Source organism: Xenopus tropicalis, chromosome 8 (assembly GCF_000004195.4).
Source record: "Xenopus tropicalis strain Nigerian chromosome 8, UCB_Xtro_10.0, whole genome shotgun sequence".
NCBI classification, from domain to species: Eukaryota; Metazoa; Chordata; class Amphibia; order Anura; family Pipidae; genus Xenopus; species Xenopus tropicalis.
Genome location: NC_030684.2, coordinates 2,796,512 through 2,820,824, shown reverse-complemented (window position 1 = coordinate 2,820,824; position 24,313 = coordinate 2,796,512). Strand labels below are relative to the sequence as shown.

General features: G+C 48.7%; 2 protein-coding genes across 2 annotated transcripts; both read right to left on the bottom strand.

Moving 5' to 3' along the window:
- Positions 1 to 7,765: 7,765 nt before the first annotated feature.
- obp (olfactory binding protein) lies at positions 7,766 to 12,193 on the bottom strand. The gene is given in 7 exon segments (NM_001129774.1): positions 7,766 to 7,929; positions 8,678 to 8,703; positions 9,645 to 9,746; positions 10,721 to 10,837; positions 11,128 to 11,195; positions 11,552 to 11,691; positions 12,070 to 12,193. Coding segments are annotated over 6 exon segments (552 nt in total). The 5' UTR covers positions 12,175 to 12,193; the 3' UTR covers positions 7,766 to 7,929; positions 8,678 to 8,683.
- Positions 12,194 to 13,871: 1,678 nt separating this feature from the next.
- ptgds (prostaglandin D2 synthase) lies at positions 13,872 to 18,378 on the bottom strand. Its single transcript, NM_001078777.1, is given in 7 exon segments — positions 13,872 to 13,976; positions 14,084 to 14,115; positions 14,739 to 14,840; positions 15,047 to 15,160; positions 15,359 to 15,435; positions 17,789 to 17,928; positions 18,265 to 18,378. Coding segments are annotated over 6 exon segments (552 nt in total). The 5' UTR covers positions 18,361 to 18,378; the 3' UTR covers positions 13,872 to 13,976; positions 14,084 to 14,092.
- Between the last annotated feature and the right edge of the window lie 5,935 nt (positions 18,379 to 24,313).

Sequence of the window (24,313 nt, the reverse complement as noted above, 5' to 3'; positions counted from 1 at the left end):
AACATTCCTTCTCTGTATATTTGTATTTATACATATGGGTAGGGGGTGCCATAGTGTTTCCCTTAGACAGTACAGTATGGGGGTACAGCTTATTGTGTGCCCAGAACATTCCCTCTCTGTATATTTGTATTTATACATATGGGTAGGGGGTGCCATAGTGTTTCCCTTAGACAGTACAGTATGGGGGTACAGCTTATTGTGTGCCCAGAACATTCCCTCTCTGTATATTTGTATTTATACATATGGGTAGGGGTGCCATAGTGTTTCCCTTAGACAGTACAGTATGGGGGTACAGCTTATTGTGTGCCCAGAACATTCCCTCTCTGTATATTTGTATTTATACATATGGGTAGGGGGTGCCATAGTGTTTCCCTTAGACAGTACAGTATGGGGGTACAGCTTATTGTGTGCCCAGAACATTCCCTCTCTGTATATTTGTATTTATACATATGGGTAGGGGGTGCCATAGTGTTTCCCTTAGACAGTACAGTATGGGGGTACAGCTTATTGTGTGCCCAGAACATTCCTTCTCTGTATATTTGTATTTATACATATGGGTAGGGGGTGCCATAGTGTTTCCCTTAGACAGTACAGTATGGGGGTACAGCTTATTGTGTGCCCAGAACATTCCTTCTCTGTATATTTGTATTTATACATATGGGTAGGGGTGCCATAGTGTTTCCCTTAGACAGTACAGTATGGGGGTACAGCTTATTGTGTGCCCAGAACATTCCCTCTCTGTATATTTGTATTTATACATATGGGTAGGGGGTGCCATAGTGTTTCCCTTAGACAGTACAGTATGGGGGTACAGCTTATTGTGTGCCCAAAACATTCCCTCTCTGTATATTTGTATTTATACATATGGGTAGGGGGTGCCATAGTGTTTCCCTTAGACAGTACAGTATGGGGGTACAGCTTATTGTGTGCCCAGAACATTCCTTCTCTGTATATTTGTATTTATACATATGGGTAGGGGGTGCCATAGTGTTTCCCTTAGACAGTACAGCTTATTGTGTGCCCAGAACATTCCTTCTCTGTATATTTGTATTTATACATATGGGTAGGGGGTGCCATAGTGTTTCCCTTAGACAGTACAGTATGGGGGTACAGCTTATTGTGTGCCCAGAACATTCCTTCTCTGTATATTTGTATTTATACATATGGGTAGGAGGTGCCATAGTGTTTCCCTTAGACAGTACAGTATGGGGGTACAGCTTATTGTGTGCCCAGAACATTCCTTCTCTGTATATTTGTATTTATACATATGGGTAGGGGGTGCCATAGTGTTTCCCTTAGACAGTACAGCTTATTGTGTGCCCAGAACATTCCTTCTCTGTATATTTGTATTTATACATATGGGTAGGGGGTGCCATAGTGTTTCCCTTAGACAGTACAGTATGGGGGTACAGCTTATTGTGTGCCCAGAACATTCCTTCTCTGTATATTTGTATTTATACATATGGGTAGGAGGTGCCATAGTGTTTCCCTTAGACAGTACAGTATGGGGGTACAGCTTATTGTGTGCCCAGAACATTCCTTCTCTGTATATTTGTATTTATACATATGGGTAGGGGGTGCCATAGTGTTTCCCTTAGACAGTACAGTATGGGGGTACAGCTTATTGTGTGCCCAGAACATTCCTTCTCTGTATATTTGTATTTATACATATGGGTAGGGGGTGTCATAGTGTTTCCCTTAGACAGTACAGTATGGGGGTACAGCTTATTGTGTGCCCAGAACATTCCCTCTCTGTATATTTGTATTTATACATATGGGTAGGAGGTGCCATAGTGTTTCCCTTAGACAGTACAGTATGGGGGTACAGCTTATTGTGTGCCCAGAACATTCCTTCTCTGTATATTTGTATTTATACATATGGGTAGGGGGTGCCATAGTGTTTCCCTTAGACAGTACAGCTTATTGTGTGCCCAGAACATTCCTTCTCTGTATATTTGTATTTATACATATGGGTAGGGGGTGCCATAGTGTTTCCCTTAGACAGTACAGCTTATTGTGTGCCCAGAACATTCCTTCTCTGTATATTTGTATTTATACATATGGGTAGGGGGTGCCATAGTGTTTCCCTTAGACAGTACAGTATGGGGGTACAGCTTATTGTGTGCCCAGAACATTCCCTCTCTGTATATTTGTATTTATACATATGGGTAGGGGGTGCCATAGTGTTTCCCTTAGACAGTACAGTATGGGGGTACAGCTTATTGTGTGCCCAGAACATTCCCTCTCTGTATATTTGTATTTATACATATGGGTAGGGGGTGCCATAGTGTTTCCCTTAGACAGTACAGTATGGGGGTACAGCTTATTGTGTGCCCAGAACATTCCTTCTCTGTATATTTGTATTTATACATATGGGTAGGGGTGCCATAGTGTTTCCCTTAGACAGTACAGTATGGGGGTACAGCTTATTGTGTGCCCAGAACATTCCCTCTCTGTATATTTGTATTTATACATATGGGTAGGGGGTGCCATAGTGTTTCCCTTAGACAGTACAGTATGGGGGTACAGCTTATTGTGTGCCCAAAACATTCCCTCTCTGTATGTTTGTATTTATACATATGGGTAGGGGGTGCCATAGTGTTTCCCTTAGACAGTACAGTATGGGGGTACAGCTTATTGTGTGCCCAGAACATTCCTTCTCTGTATATTTGTATTTATACATATGGGTAGGGGGTGCCATAGTGTTTCCCTTAGACAGTACAGCTTATTGTGTGCCCAGAACATTCCTTCTCTGTATATTTGTATTTATACATATGGGTAGGGGGTGCCATAGTGTTTCCCTTAGACAGTACAGTATGGGGGTACAGCTTATTGTGTGCCCAGAACATTCCTTCTCTGTATATTTGTATTTATACATATGGGTAGGAGGTGCCATAGTGTTTCCCTTAGACAGTACAGTATGGGGGTACAGCTTATTGTGTGCCCAGAACATTCCTTCTCTGTATATTTGTATTTATACATATGGGTAGGGGGTGCCATAGTGTTTCCCTTAGACAGTACAGCTTATTGTGTGCCCAGAACATTCCTTCTCTGTATATTTGTATTTATACATATGGGTAGGGGGTGCCATAGTGTTTCCCTTAGACAGTACAGTATGGGGGTACAGCTTATTGTGTGCCCAGAACATTCCTTCTCTGTATATTTGTATTTATACATATGGGTAGGAGGTGCCATAGTGTTTCCCTTAGACAGTACAGTATGGGGGTACAGCTTATTGTGTGCCCAGAACATTCCTTCTCTGTATATTTGTATTTATACATATGGGTAGGGGGTGCCATAGTGTTTCCCTTAGACAGTACAGTATGGGGGTACAGCTTATTGTGTGCCCAGAACATTCCTTCTCTGTATATTTGTATTTATACATATGGGTAGGGGGTGCCATAGTGTTTCCCTTAGACAGTACAGTATGGGGGTACAGCTTATTGTGTGCCCAGAACATTCCTTCTCTGTATATTTGTATTTATACATATGGGTAGGGGGTGCCATAGTGTTTCCCTTAGACAGTACAGCTTATTGTGTGCCCAGAACATTCCTTCTCTGTATATTTGTATTTATACATATGGGTAGGGGGTGCCATAGTGTTTCCCTTAGACAGTACAGTATGGGGGTACAGCTTATTGTGTGCCCAGAACATTCCTTCTCTGTATATTTGTATTTATACATATGGGTAGGGGGTGCCATAGTGTTTCCCTTAGACAGTACAGCTTATTGTGTGCCCAGAACATTCCTTCTCTGTATATTTGTATTTATACATATGGGTAGGGGGTGCCATAGTGTTTCCCTTAGACAGTACAGTATGGGGGTACAGCTTATTGTGTGCCCAGAACATTCCTTCTCTGTATATTTGTATTTATACATATGGGTAGGAGGTGCCATAGTGTTTCCCTTAGACAGTACAGTATGGGGGTACAGCTTATTGTGTGCCCAGAACATTCCTTCTCTGTATATTTGTATTTATACATATGGGTAGGGGGTGCCATAGTGTTTCCCTTAGACAGTACAGCTTATTGTGTGCCCAGAACATTCCTTCTCTGTATATTTGTATTTATACATATGGGTAGGGGGTGCCATAGTGTTTCCCTTAGACAGTACAGTATGGGGGTACAGCTTATTGTGTGCCCAGAACATTCCTTCTCTGTATATTTGTATTTATACATATGGGTAGGGGTGCCATAGTGTTTCCCTTAGACAGTACAGTATGGGGGTACAGCTTATTGTGTGCCCAGAACATTCCCTCTCTGTATATTTGTATTTATACATATGGGTAGGAGGTGCCATAGTGTTTCCCTTAGACAGTACAGTATGGGGGTACAGCTTATTGTGTGCCCAGAACATTCCTTCTCTGTATATTTGTATTTATACATATGGGTAGGGGTGCCATAGTGTTTCCCTTAGACAGTACAGTATGGGGGTACAGCTTATTGTGTGCCCAGAACATTCCCTCTCTGTATATTTGTATTTATACATATGGGTAGGGGGTGCCATAGTGTTTCCCTTAGACAGTACAGTATGGGGGTACAGCTTATTGTGTGCCCAGAACATTCCCTCTCTGTATATTTGTATTTATACATATGGGTAGGGGTGCCATAGTGTTTCCCTTAGACAGTACAGTATGGGGTACAGCTTATTGTGTGCCCAGAACATTCCCTCTCTGCATATTTGTATTTATACATATGGGTAGGGGGTGCCATAGTGTTTCCCTTAGACAGTACAGTATGGGGGTACAGCTTATTGTGTGCCCAGAACATTCCCTCTCTGTATATTTGTATTTATACATATGGGTAGGGGGTGCCATAGTGTTTCCCTTAGACAGTACAGTATGGGGGTACAGCTTATTGTGTGCCCAGAACATTCCCTCTCTGTATATTTGTATTTATACATATGGGTAGGGGGTGCCATAGTGTTTCCCTTAGACAGTACAGTATGGGGGTACAGCTTATTGTGTGCCCAGAACATTCCTTCTCTGTATATTTGTATTTATACATATGGGTAGGGGTGCCATAGTGTTTCCCTTAGACAGTACAGTATGGGGGTACAGCTTATTGTGTGCCCAGAACATTCCCTCTCTGTATATTTGTATTTATACATATGGGTAGGGGGTGCCATAGTGTTTCCCTTAGACAGTACAGTATGGGGGTACAGCTTATTGTGTGCCCAAAACATTCCCTCTCTGTATATTTGTATTTATACATATGGGTAGGGGGTGCCATAGTGTTTCCCTTAGACAGTACAGTATGGGGGTACAGCTTATTGTGTGCCCAGAACATTCCTTCTCTGTATATTTGTATTTATACATATGGGTAGGGGGTGCCATAGTGTTTCCCTTAGACAGTACAGCTTATTGTGTGCCCAGAACATTCCTTCTCTGTATATTTGTATTTATACATATGGGTAGGGGGTGCCATAGTGTTTCCCTTAGACAGTACAGTATGGGGGTACAGCTTATTGTGTGCCCAGAACATTCCTTCTCTGTATATTTGTATTTATACATATGGGTAGGAGGTGCCATAGTGTTTCCCTTAGACAGTACAGTATGGGGGTACAGCTTATTGTGTGCCCAGAACATTCCTTCTCTGTATATTTGTATTTATACATATGGGTAGGGGGTGCCATAGTGTTTCCCTTAGACAGTACAGCTTATTGTGTGCCCAGAACATTCCTTCTCTGTATATTTGTATTTATACATATGGGTAGGGGGTGCCATAGTGTTTCCCTTAGACAGTACAGTATGGGGGTACAGCTTATTGTGTGCCCAGAACATTCCTTCTCTGTATATTTGTATTTATACATATGGGTAGGAGGTGCCATAGTGTTTCCCTTAGACAGTACAGTATGGGGGTACAGCTTATTGTGTGCCCAGAACATTCCTTCTCTGTATATTTGTATTTATACATATGGGTAGGGGGTGCCATAGTGTTTCCCTTAGACAGTACAGCTTATTGTGTGCCCAGAACATTCCTTCTCTGTATATTTGTATTTATACATATGGGTAGGGGGTGCCATAGTGTTTCCCTTAGACAGTACAGTATGGGGTACAGCTTATTGTGTGCCCAGAACATTCCTTCTCTGTATATTTGTATTTATACATATGGGTAGGGGGTGTCATAGTGTTTCCCTTAGACAGTACAGTATGGGGGTACAGCTTATTGTGTGCCCAGAACATTCCCTCTCTGTATATTTGTATTTATACATATGGGTAGGAGGTGCCATAGTGTTTCCCTTAGACAGTACAGTATGGGGGTACAGCTTATTGTGTGCCCAGAACATTCCTTCTCTGTATATTTGTATTTATACATATGGGTAGGGGGTGCCATAGTGTTTCCCTTAGACAGTACAGCTTATTGTGTGCCCAGAACATTCCTTCTCTGTATATTTGTATTTATACATATGGGTAGGGGGTGCCATAGTGTTTCCCTTAGACAGTACAGTATGGGGGTACAGCTTATTGTGTGCCCAGAACATTCCTTCTCTGTATATTTGTATTTATACATATGGGTAGGGGGTGTCATAGTGTTTCCCTTAGACAGTACAGTATGGGGGTACAGCTTATTGTGTGCCCAGAACATTCCCTCTCTGTATATTTGTATTTATACATATGGGTAGGAGGTGCCATAGTGTTTCCCTTAGACAGTACAGTATGGGGGTACAGCTTATTGTGTGCCCAGAACATTCCTTCTCTGTATATTTGTATTTATACATATGGGTAGGGGGTGCCATAGTGTTTCCCTTAGACAGTACAGCTTATTGTGTGCCCAGAACATTCCTTCTCTGTATATTTGTATTTATACATATGGGTAGGGGGTGCCATAGTGTTTCCCTTAGACAGTACAGTATGGGGGTACAGCTTATTGTGTGCCCAGAACATTCCCTCTCTGTATATTTGTATTTATACATATGGGTAGGGGGTGTCATAGTGTTTCCCTTAGACAGTACAGTATGGGGGTACAGCTTATTGTGTGCCCAGAACATTCCCTCTCTGTATATTTGTATTTATACATATGGGTAGGGGGTGTCATAGTGTTTCCCTTAGACAGTACAGTATGGGGGTACAGCTTATTGTGTGCCCAGAACATTCCTTCTCTGTATATTTGTATTTATACATATGGGTAGGGGTGCCATAGTGTTTCCCTTAGACAGTACAGTATGGGGGTACAGCTTATTGTGTGCCCAGAACATTCCTTCTCTGTATATTTGTATTTATACATATGGGTAGGGGGTGCCATAGTGTTTCCCTTAGACAGTACAGTATGGGGGTACAGCTTATTGTGTGCCCAGAACATTCCTTCTCTGTATATTTGTATTTATACATATGGGTAGGGGGTGCCATAGTGTTTCCCTTAGACAGTACAGTATGGGGGTACAGCTTATTGTGTGCCCAGAACATTCCCTCTCTGTATATTTGTATTTATACATATGGGTAGGGGGTGCCATAGTGTTTCCCTTAGACAGTACAGTATGGGGGTACAGCTTATTGTGTGCCCAGAACATTCCTTCTCTGTATATTTGTATTTATACATATGGGTAGGAGGTGCCATAGTGTTTGCAGGCTATGAGCTGAGCCCCCTTGCAGTTTAACCTTTAGACAAAAAGATAACCTTCTATATAAATAAGGTTTAGTTTCCCTTTAATTGTGAGTACTAGGAAGGCAGTAGGTGCACTGGGGATTACCACATGACCTGTGCAAGGAGGCAGTTCCCTGTAGGTACTACTACCCCGGCGAGTCAGTGAGAGATACAAGAGACAGTGCATTGTAAGGTCGGTTTATTTCAATGAGAGATCAGATCTGGGGGGAACAGAGGGAAGTGGAATGGGGGTCTCGGGAGGTCTCGGGGGGTCTCGGGGGGTCTCGGGGGGTCTCGGAGGCAGAGGAAGAGGAGCTGCAGGGAAGGGGCCCGGGGCCCTTGGTTCCTGTAAGAAAGACAAACACTGAGTGAGTAGGGGCCACAGGGCAGTGGGACTCGGGTCACTGGCCCAACCTTGGCCCCAGAGTCAATATTTACCTGCAACTTAAACACACGGGGGCTATAGGGGCCGGCGCTTGGCTCCTCCAATAGCAACGCAGCAAGTACATTGATATGGGGCTCATTCTCCCAATCCCACCAAGTTCTGTGTCAATGGAATTGTCCCATTCGTCCCTCTGGTTCTGACTCCTGAAACAATGTAGCACCGCTCAGGTCTCCATCAGTTCCTCCTGCTACAGTGATTCAGGAGTCGGAACCGGCAGTCAGATATCAGAATGTGCCACGGGGTCCCTGGGTAGGAAATGGGTAAAAGCCACAGGGATGGGGGTGCCGGGTGGGTGCCGGGTGGGTGCAAGTGAGTGGGTGCCGGGTGGGTACTGGGTAGGTGCCCGTGGGTGGGTGCTGGGTAGGTGCCCGTGGGTGGGTGCTGGGTGGGTGCCCGTGGGTGGGTGCCGGGTGGGTGCCCGTGGGTGGGTGCCGGGTGGGTACTGGGTGGGTGCCCGTGGGTGGGTGCCGGGTGGGTGCCCGTGGGTGGGTGCCGGGTGGGTACTGGGTGGGCGCTGGGTGGGTGCCCGTGGGTGGGTGCTGGGTGGGTGCCCGTGGGTGGGTGCTGGGTGGGTGCCCGTGGGTGGGTGCCGGGTGGGTACATGTGGGTGGGAGAGGGACAGTCGCACTGAGCTCTCACAGTCACTTACCTGCATTTATTTGAAGTGACATTTCTCTGCAAATGGAAAAGAAAGCAGAAATGAGATTGGCCAATCACTGACCTCTCCCAGCTAAACCAATCACTGGCCTCTCTTAGATAAACCAATCACTGGCCTCTCTTAGATAAACCAATCACTGGCCTCTCCTATCTAAACCAATCACTGGCCTTTCCCAGCTAAACCAATCACTGGCCTCTCCCATCTAAACCAATCACTGGCCTCTCCTATCTTAACCAATCACTTGCCTCTCCCAGCTAAACCAATCACAGCCCTCTCCCAGCTAAACCAATCAAAGGCCTCTCCCAGCTAAACCAATCACTGGCCTCTCCCAGCTAAACCAATCAAAGGCCTCTCCCAGCTAAACCAATCACAGGCCTCTCCCAGCTAAACCAATCACAGGCCTCTCCCAGCTAAACCAATCACAGGCCTCTCCCAGCTAAACCAATCACAGGCCTCTCCCAGCTAAACCAATCACAGGCCTCTCCCAGCTAAACCAATCACAGGCCTCTCCCAGCTAAACCAATCACAGGCCTCTCCCAGCTAAACCAATCACAGGCCTCTCCCAGCTAAACCAATCACAGGCCTCTCCAGACCTCTCTGCCCAATCCCCTGCCCCCGGCACTGAGCAGGTAGAAAACTAGAGACTAAGGACGTTCCTGTTGAGATTCGTGAAGTGTTGGCCACACCCCTCCCACTCCTGGCCACACCCAGACCTTATAAGCCCTTCCCCTTTAAGTCTAAAATGCACTTGATGGGCGGTCCCTGTGTCTGGGTGGGACCATAGGGGCCCAATAGTTGGACGGACGCCCCATTGGATGGAAAGCAAAGAGACTGGGCGGAGAGAGAGGCTGAGGGAGGAGGGAAGGAAACTTAGTGAGGGGAGGGGCCTGTGGGCTGAGGGGTTCTGTGGCCCATTCTGTGGCCCCCCTATCCCAGCCCGTAGCCGTCACTCACTCACCTCCTTTTTCGAAAAAAACGATGTTGTCTTCCTTCAGGCCCAGCTTTATGGCGTAGTCGCTAAATTGCTTCTTCGCCCCCTCAGGTGGCTCCGCCCCTCTCTCTGGCAAACAACGAGTTGGGTTAGTGGCCAGAATAGGATTGAGGGTGTGTTTCAGGCAGTGGGTGGGGCTAGAATACTCTGATGGAAGCTTACAGGGGGAGGGACAGGGAGTGTGTGATGCAAGCAGTGGGTGGGGCTAGAATACTCTGTTGGCAGCTTACAGGGGGAGGGACAGGGAGTGTGTGATGCAAGCAGTGGGTGGGGCTAGAATACTCTGTTGGCAGCTTACAGGGGGAGGGACAGGGAGTGTGTGATGCAAGCATTGGGTGGGGCTGGAGCACTCTGATGGAAGCTTACAGGGGGAGGGACAGGGAGTGTGTGATGCAAGCAGTGGGTGGGGCTAGAACACTCTGATGGAAGCTTACAGGGGAGGGACAGGGAGTGTGTGATGCAAGCAGTAGGTGGGGCTAGAACACTCTGATGGAAGCTTACAGGGGGAGGGACAGGGAGTGTGTGATGCAAGCAGTGGGTGGGGCTAGAACACTCTGATGGAAGCTTACAGGGGGAGGGACAGGGAGTGTGTGATGCAAGCAGTGGGTGGGGCTAGAACACTCTGATGGCAGCTTACAGGGGGAGGGACAGGGAGTGTGTGATGCAAGCAGTGGGTGGGGCTAGAACACTCTGATGGAAGCTTACAGGGGGAGGGGCAGGGTGTGTGTGATGCAAGCAGTGGGTGGGGCTAGAACACTCTGATGGCAGCTTACAGGGGGAGGGACAGGGAGTGTGTGATGCAAGCAGTGGGTGGGGCTAGAACACTCTGATGGCAGCTTACAGGGGGAGGGGCAGGGTGTGTGTGATGCAAGCAGTGGGTGGGGCTAGAACACTCTGATGGCAGCTTACAGGGGGAGGGACAGGGAGTGTGTGATGCAAGCAGTGGGTGGGGCTAGAACACTCTGATGGAAGCTTACAGGGGCAGTGGAATGATGGGAGGGCTATAACTGAAGGGAAGGGGCAGATAGGGGAGGGGCACTTACTGAAAAACTGCAGTTCGATGTAGACTTTCCCGTCGGGGGCGTTGGTGAGGGTATGTGCCAGGCACAGGGTGGGGGTGATGCTAAGGATCGTCATCACCGAGTCCCCCATTTGTGGAACTAGAGCAGAAATCAGTGTGAGACAGAGATACATTATTTGCCCCTGCCTGGGGGGGCTCGGGGTATTAGCACAGATTCTCCTGCCCTAGAGATCACCACCCAGTCTGTTAGCCAATCAGGCACATTTATAATCTGGGCAGTTGCCCTGTTGGGGTTGATTGGCATCAGCTGGCCCCGCCCCCCCCACCCCAAAATCCCTTGTACCCCCCAGGCAAGGAGGCAAGTCTGCCAGGCCCTATGCGGCAGCCGAGAAGATAAGGAGGGGCATCTAGTGGCCCCGGGGTACTTACCTGAGTAGGTGAAGTGCCCATTCCCATTCTCCTTGAGGGTAATTTCTCTCTTCTGGCAGCCTTTGGATCTGTAACGCAGAGGGGGCAATTAGTGAGTATTCCCCCCCCCTATTAATAATTACCCACCCTGGGGGTTCATACTCCCTATGCACCCACATTTATGGCAATTTCCCTGCCGCCTTTGCTTGGGCGCCCCCCCTAAATTATACCCCTAATAATGGCACAGCCCCCCCCCCCCAGCAGCCAGGGCACCCCCTTATTTATTGGGGTTCTCTAGGGGGGAACCAAGAGGCTAAAGCATATGGTGTGTCGAAATCATACGTGGACTGGGATTGGCCAGACATAACAATTCATAAAGTCATTGGCCGAGAGTTACCCCCCTGCCTGTTATCCCCTGACCGGCCACCGGGGGCAGATCCCTTACGTCCTGAAGCCGGTGCCGCAGATCAGGTTGGCTCCATCCTTCCAGAACTTGACAACCGGCTCCGTCTTCATCTCCGCCTTCATGGCGCTGAACATGGGGCAGTCGGACGCGACCGCCACTCCGACCCATTCGCCCATCAGCTGTGAATGCAGAGAGGGATGAATGAGGGTGGGGCTCAGCCCACAAGCAGAGAATATTATACCCTAGTGCAGAGCTGTCCAATCGGATGTGGCCCCCCCCAGTCTGCTCAAAGGCTCCATAGACTCGATTGAATGCGCCCCCCCCCCAGCCTCGATTTAATGAGGCCCCCCCCCCAGCATTCTGCATGACTTAGAACTGGTCCAAGAACCTGGCCCAGATAGTAACATAGTAAGTTAGGTTGAAAAAAGACATATGTCCATCACGTTCAACCATAATGGTTCTGAAAGTCTAATGGTGGGATCTATAGTGGATCAGTAAGGGAAGCAGCCAATGAGAGCAATAGCCCCGGGCCCCCCAATATAAAGCCCCCCCCTTACTTTGTCATTGGTGAAGTTGGGGTCGGCTGGGAGGTCGGCGCCGGTCCGGCCCAGGAGGAAGACGAGGAGGAGGAGGAAGAAGGGTTTCACCATTACAGGCTGCATCGTCGGCTTCTGAGCGTCTCTGGTTCCTCCGGGCTCAGTTCTGCCGCTTTATAACCCAACAGAACCGCCCCCCCCCCCCTTAATCTGAATTATATAATGGTACATCCAACACCGACACCAGGGATAAAGGGGAGATAAACCCGCAGATTTAGATAAGGGCCCCCCCGGGGCGCAGCTTGTCCTCCTCTCACCCCACTCTCAATGCCCCTATCTGTTCCTCCTGAGCCCGACATCCGCCACCTGTTCCCTTCCCTGTAACCCGATGCCACCCAGCACCCTGGCACCCAGCACCCATTGTCTCAGGGGGGACTTAGTAATCCCTTTCATTTCACCTGAAACCATTTGTACTTCCCCTTGAAATCCCACCGAGCTCCCAGTACTTATACAGCTACACATGGGGGCTCATTCTCCCCACTTCCTGCTTGTGGGCTTCACCCCTTCCCCTGGGGCAACTCACTCAGTTCCCTGGAACTATAGCGGGGTGACTGTTACCCCAATGTTTCTATATATCTGTAACCTTGTTATGGGCTAAGGGGGCCCAGCCTGAAGGCCAGTTAGGGGGGGATTTGGGGTGAGTGCTTATTTGTGCCCTGGGTACCCCTGGAACTATAGCGGGGTGACTGTTACCCCAATGTTTCTATATATCTGTAACCTTGTTATGGGCTAAGGGGGCCCAGCCTGAAGGCCAGTTAGGGGGGGATTTGGGGTGAGTGCTTATTTGTGCCCTGGGTACCCCTGGAACTATAGCGGGGTGACTGTTACCCCAATGTTTCTATATATCTGTAACCTTGTTATGGGCTAAGGGGGCCCAGCCTGAAGGCCAGTTAGGGGGGGATTTGGGGTGAGTGCTTATTTGTGCCCTGGGTACCCCTGGAACTATAGCGGGGTGACTGTTACCCCAATGTTTCTATATATCTGTAACCTTGTTATGGGCTAAGGGGGCCCAGCCTGAAGGCCAGTTAGGGGGGGATTTGGGGTGAGTGCTTATTTGTGCCCTGGGTACCCCTGGAACTATAGCAGGGTGACTGTTACCCCAATGTTTCTATATATCTGTAACCTTGTTATGGGCTAAGGGGGCCCAGCCTGAAGGCCAGTTAGGGGGGATTTGGGGTGAGTGCTTGTGCCCTGGGTACCCCTGGAACTATAGCGGGGTGACTGTTACCCCAATGTTTCTATATATCTGTAACCTTGTTATGGGCTAAGGGGGCCCAGCCTGAAGGCCAGTTAGGGGGGGATTTGGGGTGAGTGCTTATTTGTGCCCTGGGTACCCCTGGAACTATAGCGGGGTGACTGTTACCCCAATGTTTCTATATATCTGTAACCTTGTTATGGGCTAAGGGGGCCCAGCCTGAAGGCCAGTTAGGGGGGGATTTGGGGTGAGTGCTTATTTGTGCCCTGGGTACCCCTGGAACTATAGCGGGGTGACTGTTACCCCAATGTTTCTATATATCTGTAACCTTGTTATGGGCTAAGGGGGCCCAGCCTGAAGGCCAGTTAGGGGGGGATTTGGGGTGAGTGCTTGTGCCCTGGGTACCCCTGGAACTATAGCGGGGTGACTGTTACCCCAATGTTTCTATATATCTGTAACCTTGTTATGGGCTAAGGGGGCCCAGCCTGAAGGCCAGTTAGGGGGGGATTTGGGGTGATAGTGACGGAACTACCCCCCACCCCCTAGAAATGAAAGAAACGGGCGCCTCTTTGATTAATGCAAACATTTATTGATTCGCTTCCACAAACATAAGAAGAAATCTCTAAACCCACGGGAGTAACTGGGGGGCCACACGTTGGAGCCACGGCGCATTCTGCAAGGAGGAAAAAGACACAATGAGGACAAGGAGCCATTATCAGTCTTTCCTTCTAATCCATCGTCTGTCTGAGCCCCGGCGCTGTTATACGGGTTTGTACTCACCCCGAGTCTCTAAGCCTCTGTCATGCACTGATCTGTGGGAAACAAACACAGGGAAAGTATTATAAGGGATAATGTACCCCCTACTGTAAATGATAAGGATATTAGCAGTCACTGAGGGGTTCTGTGCCCCCCATATAAAGGCACAAGGCTGCAGGCTGAGTTATACAGGGAACTCTGAGTATCACTCATGTATTATAAGGGATAATGTACCCCCTACTGTAAATGATAAGGATATTAGCAGTCACTGAGGGGTTCTGTGCCCCCCATATAAAGGCACAAGGCTGCAGGCTGAGTTATACAGGGAACTCTGAGTATCACTCATGTATTATAAGGGATAATGTACCCCCTACTGTAAATGATAAGGATATTAGCAGTCACTGAGGGGTTCTGTGCCCATATAAAGGCACAAGGCTGCAGGCTGAGTTATACAGGGAACTCTGAGTATCACTCATGTATTATAAGGGATAATGTACCCCCTACTGTAAATGATAAGGATATTAGCAGTCACTGAGGGGTTCTGTGCCCCCCATATAAAGGCACAAGGCTGCAGGCTGAGTTATACAGGGAACTCTGAGTATCTGAGTAAGGGATAATGTACCCCCGACTGTAATTCCCTGCAGTACCGGGGGCCGCACACAGGGGGCAGTACACGTACCAGTATGGGGCAGGATGAGAATATTCTCGTCGGTGAGCCCTTGAGCCTTAGCGAAGCTCTGGAACTTATCCAGCAGTTCGGGCCTCACATCCTTGTCTCTGGCTGAAGCCAAAAGGAAAAAGTCAGTGAACGTTCATGATGTTGCTGAACTACAACTTGGTTTTACTATTTCACCTCTCCCCACTGCCTGTATATGCAATACAGCTATAATTGCTATGGCAACACCACCCTTACCCACAACCCTCTGCTTCAGGATACTTTCTCCCTTATTAGCCCCGCCCCCTAAAATGAAAAAAAAAAAAAATTACCAAAGAGAGAGACAATTTGATTGGTTTCTGGTCCCTTGGTCTTCAGCGTGTACATTAGAATGAATTCATCATAGTTGGTTTCCACGACGCGCATGTCGTGCTCACTGCCGTAGCCTGTGGGAGGAGAGCAGCCCAACAACAGCTTAATAGGCACCTCTGCCCATAGGAACTATAGCAACAGCCCCCAGCTGGTCTACTGAGTGTAGGAAAATCACCCCCAGCCTCCTGCCTGGGAATCAGTAATAAGGTCTCCCCATAACTCCTCTGGGCTCAACCAATAGGAGAAGCTTCAGTATCAGTCATGTGACTTACGGGGGCTTTTAGCGCGGAAACGGCCAGGCTGCTCCGTCTTTATGTAGGTCATGGTCTTCTTCTCACAGCGATCCATCCTGCCAAGTACATGGTAACTTATTGTGTGCCCAGAGCATTCCTTCTCTGTATATTTGTATTTATACATATGGGTAGGGGGTGCCATAGTGTTTCCCTTAGACAGTACAGTATGGGGGTACAGCTTATTGTGTGCCCAGAACATTCCCTCTCTGTATATTTGTATTTATACATATGGGTAGGGGGTGCCATAGTGTTTCCCTTAGACAGTACAGTATGGGGGTACAGCTTATTGTGTGCCCAGAACATTCCTTCTCTGTATATTTGTATTTATACATATGGGTAGGGGGTGCCATAGTGTTTCCCTTAGACAGTACAGTATGGGGGTACAGCTTATTGTGTGCCCAGAACATTCCCTCTCTGTATATTTGTATTTATACATATGGGTAGGGGGTGCCATAGTGTTTCCCTTAGACAGTACAGTATGGGGGTACAGCTTATTGTGTGCCCAGAACATTCCTTCTCTGTATATTTGTATTTATACATATGGGTAGGGGGTGCCATAGTGTTTCCCTTAGACAGTACAGTATGGGGGTACAGCTTATTGTGTGCCCAGAACATTCCCTCTCTGTATATTTGTATTTATACATATGGGTAGGGGGTGCCATAGTGTTTCCCTTAGACAGTACAGTATGGGGGTACAGCTTATTGTGTGCCCAGAACATTCCTTCTCTGTATATTTGTATTTATACATATGGGTAGGGGGTGCCATAGTGTTTCCTTAGACAGTACAGTATGGGGGTACAGCTTATTGTGTGCCCAGAACATTCCTTCTCTGTATATTTGTATTTATACATATGGGTAGGGGGTGCCATAGTGTTTCCCTTAGACAGTACAGTATGGGGGTACAGCTTATTGTGTGCCCAGAACATTCCCTCTCTGTATATTTGTATTTATACATATGGGTAGGGGGTGCCATAGTGTTTCCCTTAGACAGTACAGTATGGGGGTACAGCTTATTGTGTGCCCAGAACATTCCTTCTCTGTATATTTGTATTTATACATATGGGTAGGGGGTGCCATAGTGTTTCCCTTAGACAGTACAGTATGGGGGTACAGCTTATTGTGTGCCCAGAACATTCCCTCTCTGTATATTTGTATTTATACATATGGGTAGGGGGTGCCATAGTGTTTCCCTTAGACAGTACAGTATGGGGGTACAGCTTATTGTGTGCCCAGAACATTCCTTCTCTGTATATTTGTATTTATACATATGGGGTAGGGGGTGCCATAGTGTTTCCCTTAGACAGTACAGTATGGGGGTACAGCTTATTGTGTGCCCAGAACATTCCCTCTCTGTATATTTGTATTTATACATATGGGTAGGAGGTGCCATAGTGTTTCCCTTAGACAGTACAGTATGGGGGTACAGCTTATTGTGTGCCCAGAACATTCCCTCTCTGTATATTTGTATTTATACATATGGGTAGGAGGTGCCATAGTGTTTCCCTTAGACAGTACAGTATGGGGGTGGGGCTTATTGTGTGCCCAGAACATTCCCTCTCTGTATATTTGTATTTATACATATGGGTAGGGGGTGCCATAGTGTTTCCCTTAGACAGTACAGTATGGGGGTACAGCTTATTGTGTGCCCAGAGCATTCCCTCTCTGTATATTTGTATTTATACATATGGGTAGGGGGTGCCATAGTGTTTCCCTTAGACAGTACAGTATGGGGGTACAGCTTATTGTGTGCCCAGAACATTCCTTCTCTGTATATTTGTATTTATACATATGGGTAGGGGGTGCCATAGTGTTTCCCTTAGACAGTACAGTATGGAGGTACAGCTTATTGTGTGCCCAGAACATTCCCTCTCTGTATATTTGTATTTATACATATGGGTAGGGGGTGCCATAGTGTTTCCCTTAGACAGTACAGTATGGGGGTACAGCTTATTGTGTGCCCAGAACATTCCTTCTCTGTATATTTGTATTTATACATATGGGTAGGGGGTGCCATAGTGTTTCCCTTAGACAGTACAGTATGGGGGTACAGCTTATTGTGTGCCCAGAACATTCCCTCTCTGTATATTTGTATTTATACATATGGGTAGGGGGTGCCATAGTGTTTCCCTTAGACAGTACAGTATGGGGGTACAGCTTATTGTGTGCCCAGAACATTCCCTCTCTGTATATTTGTATTTATACATATGGGTAGGGGGTGCCATAGTGTTTCCCTTAGACAGTACAGTATGGGGGTACAGCTTATTGTGTGCCCAGAACATTCCCTCTCTGTATATTTGTATTTATACATATGGGTAGGGGGTGCCATAGTGTTTCCCTTACACAGCAGGGATGGGAGTAATCTTGCTTTGTGACTGGCTGTTAGTGATGAGGCTTATGATTGGTACTCACTTGGGAAAAGTGGCTGTGACCTCCATGTTCCCGTCGGCGGTGGGAGTGATGATGGTGGTGCACATCTTCATGTGGTTCTTCTTGCCCTGGAACCAGTTGGAATTGGAGGCCAAGCCAATCCCGTACCACTTGCCCAGGACCTGACGCCAGAGACATGAATTAGACATCTCTGCTACTAGTGATTGTGAGCCCTCCGGCTCCTTCTAGACTACATCTCCCATAATCCCCTGGGAGCCCCGTGGTGAATAATGAAAGGGTTGCATTGGCCACATTCGGGCATCAGAGGCTGCTGGGATTTGTGGTTTTCCTGCTGTTGTCTTTGAATCAATTGCTGCTAAGCATGCTGGGAGTTATAGTTTCTTTCCTACTCGCTTGCTGAGGATGCTGGGAATTGTAGTTCTGCTGTTCCCCATTATAGTCAGTGCCCCCCCCCCCCCCGGTGCCAATGTTCCACATGGGGTGAGGGTCTCACTTACCTTTTCCTTTTGGAAATCCGGTTGGATCAGAACCTCGGCCCCGACCCACAGGCTGCAGCAAATGGCCACCAAGCTGAGAGCCAGCAGAATCCTCATGGTGATTGGCTGCTGATGCGACACTTTGGGAGCCGGAGCCCCTCGGCCCCCCCTTTATACTCAGTGGCACCCATCACATGACCCCAGAGGGTGGGATTGGGCAAGTCCCAGCAACTCCCAGAACCTTTCCAGCCCAATCCTGGTTTGGCCGCTGGGGCCAGAGAATGTGATGGAATGTGCCCGGGGGGGGGGGGGGCGTCCAACTGGTAAACACACTGACGGCATTAAGGGGCTACAAACTGAAATCTGGGGGGGTCACTTGGGTTGATGCCAGAGGAGGCCCTCTATGGGGGCCACGGAATATTGCCCACAACTACAGCCCCCAGCATGCACTGCTAGCCCCAAGTGCCTCAAACAAGAGCCAAGTTGGCCATATGCCATTTGGGCTTTATAGTTGCCCGGTTCTGTGCCAGGAAGCCCCCCCCCTGCACAAAGGAAAGGGCTGGGGAGGCAGAAAGGCATTGGTAGGGTTTACTTTCCCTTTAATTTCAATTACTAAGCACAATACATTGCTTGATATTGGCCCAGTTCTGCCCTCGGTTCTGTACAGGTGCTGGGAGTTCCCATTGGCTTTTATCTTTAAACTGCCCCCCCCCCCAATCCCTTGTGCCCAGTGTGTGGGGGCAGAATTGTGGCCCCTTGGTTTATCCGGCAGCTTTTGGGTTAAACTCCGTTTCCAGAATGTGCCCCTGGGCCGGACTTTTTTTTGCCCCCCCCCGGGCTGTTGGGCAATAGTGAGTTGTGATGGCGCCGGCACATTCCTGGCCCCCGGCCGGGACTTGTTATTAGGGCAACAAACACGGGGGAGGGGGGAATGTGCTGGAAGGTTCTGTACAATATGCAGAGCCCAGGGGAACCAATGGGGGGGGAGTACTGGCCAGGGTAGTGGTTACTAACCCCCAAGCACCACGGCAGAATTACAACTCCCCCTGCCCCCCAACATTTTACCCCCCCCCCCCCCATTCTTACTGCCACTGACTCTTACCCCCCATTTCCACCTTTATCCTATTTTCCAGCCTAATCCGACTTTATTTCTATCCCTCGGCTCCGGCCCCAGCGGGACTCTGACATGATCCCAACTAATCCGAATGGATCCCACTGTGGTTCTGCCCCACTGGCACCGGCACTGGGTCTGGCACCTGTACCTACTGCATTCCTACCTGTAATCTCCTTATAGCTGCCCCCAGGGGGTGAGAAAGCCTCAACGGCAAGGGGGTGTCTATTGGTACCCAGTATTATATACATAGGGGAATGTTCTGTCAGAGCTTACACTCTAAATGGTTGTATATTGGGGTTGTTATAAGGGATAATGTACCCCCTACTGTAAATGATAAGGATATTAGCAGTCACTGAGGGGTTCTGTGCCCCCCATATAAAGGCACAAGGCTGCAGGCTGAGTTATACAGGGAACTCTGAGTATCACTCATGTATTATAAGGGATAATGTACCCCCTACTGTAAATGATAAGGATATTAGCAGTCACTGAGGGGTTCTGTGCCCATATAAAGGCACAAGGCTGCAGGCTGAGTTATACAGGGAACTCTGAGTATCACTCATGTATTATAAGGGATAATGTACCCCCTACTGTAAATGATAAGGATATTAGCAGTCACTGAGGGGTTCTGTGCCCCCCATATAAAGGCACAAGGCTGCAGGCTGAGTTATACAGGGAACTCTGAGTATCACTCATGTATTATAAGGGATACTGTACCCCCTACTGTAAATGATAAGGATATTAGCAGTCACTGAGGGGTTCTGTGCCCCCCATATAAAGGCACAAGGCTGCAGGCTGAGTTATACAGGGAACTCTGAGTATCACTCATGTATTATAAGGGATAATGTACCCCCTACTGTAAATGATAAGGATATTAGCAGTCACTGAGGGGTTCTGTGCCCCCCATATAAAGGCACAAGGCTGCAGGCTGAGTTATACAGGGAACTCTGAGTATCACTCATGTATTATAAGGGATACTGTACCCCCTACTGTAAATGATAAGGATATTAGCAGTCACTGAGGGGTTCTGTGCCCCCCATATAAAGGCACAAGGCTGCAGGCTGAGTTATACAGGGAACTCTGAGTATCACTCATGTATTATAAGGGATAATGTACCCCCTACTGTAAATGATAAGGATATTAGCAGTCACTGAGGGGTTCTGTGCCCCCCATATAAAGGCACAAGGCTGCAGGCTGAGTTATACAGGGAACTCTGAGTATCACTCATGTATTATAAGGGATAATGTACCCCCTACTGTAAATGATAAGGATATTAGCAGTCACTGAGGGGTTCTGTGCCCCCCATATAAAGGCACAAGGCTGCAGGCTGAGTTATACAGGGAACTCTGAGTATCACTCATGTATTATAAGGGATAATGTACCCCCTACTGTAAATGATAAGGATATTAGCAGTCACTGAGGGGTTCTGTGCCCATATAGAGGCTGCAGGGTGAGGTGGGTCAGTATCGGGGTTTCAGTGCTTCAGGCCAGGGATTTGCCCCAGGTGACAGGGCAGAAATGGGGGGGGGGCATTAATGGAAAGTGACAGCTCAGTGGTACTTGGGGCAGTTGCACCGGATCGGGTTTCCCTGAGGGACAGAGGGAGGGTCAGTAGGAAGCAGCGAGGGAAGGAGACCCCACATGATTCCAACAAAAGGCAGAACTGGGTGAGACACCGTCTGATTGTGGGGTCAGTGCTACACGGGTTGGGGGTCCGGGGGTCCCATAGCACGGGGGGGGGGCACAGAGAGTTATGTACATGGATGTACAGTTTACAGTAAGGAGACTGCCCTGTGCCGTTAACTCTGCAGCCGGACGGGGGGTGTAACCTGGCACCTTATATATTGGGGTTCAGCTGATAAACATGGGGGGCTCCCCTAGAGACAGTATTAATGCCGACCAATTGCACTGCCAGCTTCATTACCTTGTCACCTACTGCCCCCTCCTATTGTCACTGCCCCCTCCTATTGTCACTGCCCCCTCCTATTGTCACTGCCCCCTCCTATTGCCCCTGTCACTGGCCCCTCCTATTGTGACTGCCCCCTCCTATTGTCACTGCCCCCTCCTATTGCCCCTGTCACTGGCCCCTCCTATTGTGACTGCCCCCTCATATTGCCCCGGTCACTGCCCCCTCCTATTGCCCCGGTCACTGCCCCCTCATATTGCCCCTGTCACTGCCCCCTCATATTGCCCCTATCACTGCCCCCTCCTATTGCCCCTATCACTGCCCCCTCCTATTGCCCCTATCACTGCCCCCTCCTATTGCCCCTATCACTGCCCCCTCCTATTGCCCCTATCACTGCCCCCTCCTATTGCCCCTATCACTGCCCCCTCCTATTGCCCCTGTCACTGCCCCCTCCATATTGCCCCTATCACTGCCCCCTCCTATTGCCCTATCACTGCCCCCTCCTATTGCCCCTATCACTGCCCCCTCCTATTGCCCCTATCACTGCCCCCTCATACTGCCCCTATCACTGCCCCCTCCTATTGCCCCTATCACTGCCCCCTCCTACTTGCCCCTATCACTGCCCCCCTCCCATACTGCCCCTATCACTGCCCCCTCCTATTGCCCCTATCACTGCCCCCTCCTATTGCCCCTGTCACTGCCCCCTCATATTGCCCCTATCACTGCCCCCTCATACTGCCCCTATCACTGCCCCCTCATATTGCCCCTGTCACTGCCCCCTCCTATTGCCCCTATCACTGCCCCCTCATATTGCCCCTATCACTGCCCCTCCTATTGCCCCTATCACTGCCCCCTCCTATTGCCCCTATCACTGCCCCCTCCTATTGCCCCTATCACTGCCCCCTCCTATTGCCCCTATCACTGCCCCCTCCTATTGCCCCTGTCACTGCCCCCTCCTATTGCCCCTGTCACTGCCCCCTCCTATTGCCCCTGTCACTGCCCCCTCCTATTGCCCCTATCACTGCCCCCTCCTATTGCCCCTATCACTGCCCCCTCATATTGCCCCTATCACTGCCCCCTCATATTGCCCCTATCACTGCCCCCTCCTATTGCCCCTATCACTGCCCCCTCCTATTGCCCCTATCACTGCCCCCTCCTATTGCCCCTATCACTGCCCCCTCCTATTGCCCCTATCACTGCCCCCTCATATTGCCCCTATCACTGCCCCTCCTATTGCCCCTATCACTGCCCCCTCCTATTGCCCCTATCACTGCCCCCTCCTATTGCCCCTATCACTGCCCCCTCATATTGCCCCTATCACTGCCCCTCCTATTGCCCCTATCACTGCCCCCTCCTATTGCCCCTATCACTGCCTCCTTTTCCTGCCCCTCCCGTTGCCCCTCTGGGGCCCCATACTGCCCCTCTCACCGCAGGCTGCTCAGTGCCAACAGGCGGAGCTGTATATTTGCTGCACTCAGTAGGCCAGTTCTGGCTGTTCCACGGCAGGGGGGGCACCCACCTTAGCAAAACTGCCCCCCCCCCGGCTCTGCAGGTTCCAACCTGCCAATCAGAGCGACATAAATAACATTCCATTCAAGATTATATAAAGGGGGCGGTACAGCCCCCAGAGAGGGAGACTGGGGGGGGGGGGGGGACTTGCACCCACTGACCCCAATGTTATTGACTAAAAGCCAACCTGCCCCACGTGCGCACACAGCTGTGGTACAGAGAGAGTCACTCTTACCCCGGGGGGGAGATTGTTATTGGGGAGGGATCCGGAGTCTGTAGGGTTCCCCTTATATTAGCCCCCCCCCCCTGGGCTGCACTCTATGTCCCACCCAAAAACAAGGCTTATTATTTAACGTGGAAACCCCCCTGTGCCCAAATCAGACTGTTGTGTAACACTAATCAGCCAATGGCTAAGGGAAACACTATGGCACCTCCTACCCATATGTATAAATACAAATATACAGAGAAGGAATGTTCTGGGCACACAATAAGCTGTACCCCCATACTGTACTGTCTAAGGGAAACACTATGGCACCCCCTACCCATATGTATAAATACAAATATACAGAGAGGGAATGTTCTGGGCACACAATAAGCTGTACCCCCATACTGTACTGTCTAAGGGAAACACTATGGCACCCCCTACCCATATGTATAAATACAAATATACAGAGAAGGAATGTTCTGGGCACACAATAAGCTGTACCCCCATACTGTACTGTCTAAGGGAAACACTATGGCACCCCCTACCCATATGTATAAATACAAATATACAGAGAAGGAATGTTCTGGGCACACAATAAGCTGTACCCCCATACTGTACTGTCTAAGGGAAACACTATGGCACCTCCTACCCATATGTATAAATACAAATATACAGAGAAGGAATGTTCTGGGCACACAATAAGCTGTACCCCCATACTGTACTGTCTGAGGGAAACACTATGGCACCTCCTACCCATATGTATAAATACAAATATACAGAGAGGGAATGTTCTGGGCACACAATAAGCTGTACCCCCATACTGTACTGTCTGAGGGAAACACTATGGCACCCCCTACCCATATGTATAAATACAAATATACAGAGAAGGAATGTTCTGGGCACACAATAAGCTGTACCCCCATACTGTACTGTCTAAGGGAAACACTATGGCACCCCCTACCCATATGTATAATACAAATATACAGAGAGGGAATGTTCTGGGCACACAATAAGCTGTACCCCCATACTGTACTGTCTAAGGGAAACACTATGGCACCCCCTACCCATATGTATAAATACAAATATACAGAGAAGGAATGTTCTGGGCACACAATAAGCTGTACCCCCATACTGTACTGTCTAAGGGAAACACTATGGCACCCCCTACCCATATGTATAAATACAAATATACAGAGAGGGAATGTTCTGGGCACACAATAAGCTGTACCCCCCATACTGTACTGTCTAAGGGAAACACTATGGCACCCCCTACCCATATGTATAAATACAAATATACAGAGAAGGAATGTTCTGGGCACACAATAAGCTGTATCCCCAT